General features: G+C 60.9%; 1 protein-coding gene across 1 annotated transcript; it reads right to left on the bottom strand.

Annotated features, from left to right (window-relative positions):
* Positions 1-415: 415 nt before the first annotated feature.
* LOC129200821 (PHD finger protein 7-like) lies at positions 416-2,833 on the bottom strand. The gene is made up of 8 exons (XM_054812070.1): positions 2,667-2,833; positions 2,398-2,489; positions 2,217-2,306; positions 1,810-1,934; positions 1,331-1,597; positions 1,007-1,120; positions 736-854; positions 416-564 (listed from the first exon to the last, which is right to left on the bottom strand). Exons 1-8 carry the CDS (start codon positions 2,716-2,718, stop codon positions 416-418), a joined length of 1,008 nt encoding a protein of 335 aa, XP_054668045.1. The 5' UTR covers positions 2,719-2,833.
* Between the last annotated feature and the right edge of the window lie 2,232 nt (positions 2,834-5,065).

Below are 5,065 nucleotides of genomic sequence, written 5' to 3'. Positions count from 1 at the left end.
GCTGGGGCATGGGGGCCAGCACTCAGGGCTGGCGCATGACTGGTCAGCAGCGTCTTCCAGGCCGGCTGTATGGTTTTTGCGCCCGATGTTGTAACCGCGAGCGGTGTCGGATGCGGTCTGGCCCAGGGTGGCTGGAGCGGCTGCTGCTCTCGAGCACCAGAGCGCCACGGGACAGCCCCGACGCTGCCTGGCTGGCAGAGGTGGAGCTGCTCCTCTGGAGCGCCAGCAAACCGAGGAACAGCCCCAGCGCCATCTGCCAGGCAGTGCTGGGGCTGCTCGGCTCGACACTTGGAGCTGGCACATGGCTGGTCCCACGGGGTTTGCCAGGCCGGCTGTATGGCTTTTGTGCCCGATGTTGTAAGCGTGAGCGGTGCCGGATGCGGTCTGGCCCAAGGTGGCTGAGCGGCTGCTGCTTTCAGGCCCTGGGGAGCTGCGGGATGGCCCCGTGGGGGTAGGTGATGGTGCTGGGCCTGCTGCTCTCAGGCACCAGGGAGCCATGGGACAGCCCCGATGCCGCCTGGCTGGCGGTTCTGATGCTGGCAAGCTCTGACTTGTCACTGGCGCCTGCGAGGGGGGCAGGAAGGTCAGCAGCACGGCCACCCAGCCCCGGGGCAGGAGAGGCCATCGTGGTGCCCACAGCCCTCCTGAAGCCAAGCCCAACCTAAGTCCCTGCTACCAGGCCTAGCCTGGCCCCTGGCCCCAGCGCGGGGGACACCCGGGTGCTTTGCCTCTTACCAGGGCCCAGGCCAGCACAGCAGTCACACTGCCAGGTGGTTGCGCTGTTCCTCAGGTAGGAGCAGCGCCTGTGGATGCCTTTGGCTGCGCAGGAGCTACACAGGAGCATCTGCCAGGACCTGGGGAAGCACAGGGGTTGCTGGTTGTGAGGACAAAGTGTCGCAAGCACCGGATTGCCTGGCAGAACCCTTCTTCTTAGTCCTTCCTCCCTGAGCACGTGGGGAGACAGAGATCCCATGCAGAGCCCTAGATCGCTGCTTTGGCAACTCACCCCTCTTCCTCTGCCTGCTCCCTGCCTCCCAGACAAAGGCACTTGCTGGCATTGCAGCGGATGTGCCTCTGATACACCAGCCCAAATGCCTGGTCGCTCTCCCGTGACGGTTGTCTGCTGGAGAAGGAAGGGAAAGTCTTGAGCCCCGGCTGCCCCAGCATCAGGCAGATCCAGGCCGTTCCTGCCCTTCTGCCCACACCCTGTTGCCAGCTCCTCCACGCAGCAGAGGACAAAGAGTCAGGGGACAGCAGTCGGCCAGGCCTGCCCTGGCCTGGCACCACGCTTGCGCCTGACGTCTTGTGAGTCGGGAAGAGACAAACGAACCTCTTGGAGATTCGAATCCCCATGGTGAGCATTTCCATCACGAACTGATCTTTGCTTTGGCAACGCAAGCAGCGGAAGCAGACGCCGGCATGGATAGCCTGCTTCTGGATGCAGGTCCGGTGGAACCAGGCGTGTTGGCATGCTGGGCACACCATGGTGTGGTAGGACTTTTTGTCCTCCACGAGGCCCAGGCAGATGATGCAGGTGGTGTTCTGCTCTGGAGCGGCCTGCACTGCCTGCTCTGGGCGGTGCTCCCAGCAGAAGGACCTGGGAGAAGGATGGAAGGGATGGGCAAGGTGAGGTGAGAAGTGCCGAGTCCTTCCCCGGTGACGGCGAGGAGGGCAGAGGAGGTGTGAAGGAGCCCCAGCTCCTGTCCGGGCTCAGGCTCGGGCTGTGGCAAGCTGATGGGAAGCGTCCCTGTGGGTTCCTCGCTTGCTGGTAGGTGGGGAGGCTCCTGCACGAGGGCCGGCAGCCCTTACCTGTACAGCCCGAAGAACTGGGTGACACATTCACCCTCTGAGGCGCAAGGGAGATGGAAGCTGCGGTCGCACCCCTTCTGCTGGCAGGTGATGGCGGCGCCCGTCTCGCCGCAAACGAAGCAGCGCTGGAAAGAGCAGAGCAGCCCCCCTCAGCGGCAGGCTCAGGGCCTGCGTGGCTGGCCCCACGCCTCCGGGCCGGGCGCAGGCTGTGGGCATTGCTGGCTCACAGCCCGCAGATCGGCCTGGTCCACGAAGCTTTGGCCTGTGCCGGAGCCTCTGCGGAGCTGCTGGGAGCAGGCATTTGTCCCAGAGCTGGTGGAAGGGCTGGGATTTCTTTCCGGGGCTCCAGGTGGAGCTCCCGCAAGCCTCTCCTGCTACAAGCCTCCCGGCTCTTGCCAGATGCTCACCTTCTGGGCTGCCTCCTGGATTGCGCGTCTGGTGTCCTCAGTGAGAAACCCGTTCCTGCTCTCTTGTGGAAAAAGCCCGCTGGCAAGGAACTGCAGAGCAGAGGAGGCCAGGAGCTCATGAGATCAGCAAGGAGGGGACTATCCCTGGCCGAAAGCCGGACGGAGCCCCAGGACAACTCACCAGGCAATAGGTGTGGGCACAGAGCCCCTTCTTTGCGCTTTTGCACCCACAGATATCCGGGTCAGCCTCTGCCCGGCGACACAGCATGCATGCTGGAGGGGAGAGAGCAAATGCCGCTGGGAATGAGCACCTCTGCAGGGCTGAGGGAAGCGTCCCCCAAAGCCTGGCTCTGTCCACGCCTAGCTGGCCTAGCTTGGCTGGATGCAGACTTCCCTGACAGCCCCTCTGCCAGCCATGGGGAGCTGTGGGGAGGGATACTTCACTCTCACCTTGCTCCCTCGAGTCGGGGTCCTGCTGCTTCATCGCGAACGCGGTGCACATGGACAGCAAGTGCTTGGAGAGGCTCTGCCGCAGCAGTGCCGGGGTTTCTCCTCTGCACACTCCTCTGCCAACCCTTAGAGAGCAGTGGGACACGGTGAGCTTGTATCGCAGGCCCCGGAGCCCCAAGGAGTGCGGCTCCCCTCCTCCCTCGGCAGCCCTGGGCAAGCCCCTTCTTCCCCTGCCCTCTCCTCACCTCGCCAGGTCGCAAGGCCAGAGCCCAGCAGCCCTTTATCCAGGCCTTGGCGACGGGTCACAGTGGCCACTGTGACATCACCAGCACTCGTCTGTCTGTGCCCCCAGTATGGGCAGGGGTGCCCTCGGCTACCTGCCGCCCCCTGTGACACGGCCACCTCGGCACCCGAGTCAGGGGGGGTGGCTGCTTTTGCACCCGTACGGGGCTGCAGTGCTGGCACCGGTCGCCCAGAGAGGCTGTGGAGTTTCCAGCCTTGGAGACAGGCCCAAGCCAGCGGGATAAGGGCCTGAGCAGCCTGCTCCAGGGGACCCTGCTTCAGCAGGAGGTGCTTGGACTAGATGGGCTCCTCTGTTGCAGGTGGAGTCATGCGCTTCACTGGCGAGAGAGCAGCAGCAATATGTTTAGTGATATAAACCAGGGATTTAACAAAGTATGGTAGTGAACGTGACAATGGTTAGTGGTTTAACAAGATTCGATGGCAAAGTACGCTTGATTATTTACTGCAGAGAGGACAGGGCGAGACAAAACTGGCGGGGAGACCCTCCTGTTGAGTCATGAGGTTCAGAAAGGACCTCCTTGCTTTCTAAACTCCTTCCTAGAGCTCTGAGTCTAGGTGCGGCTGGATCCAGTCCTAGTGCAAGTCTTGATCAACAGTATATGCCTAAAGGATTATATACACGCAATCAATCCTTTATATCACTTAGCTGAGATTTCAAAGTTTAGCGTGCAATTGATCGCTTACTGAGGATCTGCTGTGGCAAGGAATCTCTCCACCTCAAGGAGTAACCTAATACTCAAGGGGAGATCCTGGCGTGCAGCCCACGGCCGTGCAGGAGAGCTCAGTGGGCGAGGGGCTGTCCACTATTTATCGAGTAAGATGATTGACTGCTAGTCGTATTTGCGTGCCAGCAAGACCCCTGGGTCACTGTTCCAGACAGCCCCCGGCTGCCGTGTTGCCATCCGTCCCCCAAAGTCCAGCGAAAGCTGGATGCAGCCATCGTGACCCCCACCGGTGGCTGTGGCTTCAGGTGTGGGGGGAGCACACCGCCACACCCTCCAACCTCAACCATTCTGGGCTTCTGTGCAAGGCAGCCTTGCACGTGCTGGCAGGGACCTTGGTGATCGCAGGCAGGCCTAAAGTGCTGAGCACGGGAACGGGAACGGGGCCAACTGCACGGGGATGTGGACAGTACTGAGTGGGGACTAGGAGGTACTGAGCAAAGGGCAGGGACCTTGCAAAGTTTGGCGCTTGTGGACATTGCAAGCGCGTGACAGGGGTGGCACCAAGCACAGAGATGGGGACCTCACTGAGTGTGCAGTTAGGGACAGCGCTGAGCATGGGATACTGGTTTTGGATGGGACAGAGTTAATTTTCTTCATAGCAGCTTGTACGGTGCCCTGTTTTGGATTTGTGAGCAAAAGAGCATCGGCAACACACTGATGTTTTAGCTATGGCTGAACAGTGTGTGCACAGTGTCAAGGCCTTTTCTGCTTCTCACACAGCCCCGCCAGCGAGTAGGCTGGGAGTGCACAAGATGCTGGGAGGGGACACAGCCGGGACAGCTGACCCCAAATGACCAGTCCCATACCTTATGGCAAAGTGCTCAGCAATGAAATTGCGACCTGTTGTTGCTCCTGGACTGGCTAGGCATCGGTCAGCTGGTGGTGAGCAACTGTGGTTTTTTGCATCACTTGCTTTCTTTTTGTTTTGTTTTGTTTTGTTTTCCTTAGCGAACTGTCTTTATCTCAACCTATGAGGTTTTGCATTTGTACCCCTCTGATTCTCTCCTCCTCCGTCAGACTGCAGAGGAGAGTGAGTGAGCGTCTGTGTGGGGCTTAGCTGCCTACCGGGGTTAAACCATGCCAGCATGGGACGTGGGTGCTGCTGAGCATGGGGCTGGGGACCCCACTGAATGGGGGGCCAGGGCCGAGCTGAGGGGTAGTGCTCTCATAGAGCGCGGAGGCCAGGATCGAGTGTGGGGCTGGGGCCAGTGCCGAGCACAGGGATGGGGACAGCAGTGACAATGGCATGGGAAGGGTGCCTGGCGTGGTGGACGGGTATGGCTCTGAGCCCCAGGAGATGCGGGGAGAGCCGAGGAGATGCAGGACGGCCTCTCCCCCGAGCACGTCCGGTGTACCCACGGAGATTGTGCC

This window comes from Grus americana, unplaced genomic scaffold (assembly GCF_028858705.1).
Source record: "Grus americana isolate bGruAme1 unplaced genomic scaffold, bGruAme1.mat scaffold_540, whole genome shotgun sequence".
In the NCBI taxonomy this organism is placed as follows: domain Eukaryota; kingdom Metazoa; phylum Chordata; class Aves; order Gruiformes; family Gruidae; genus Grus; species Grus americana.
This window is presented reverse-complemented; position numbering and strand designations above follow the sequence as displayed.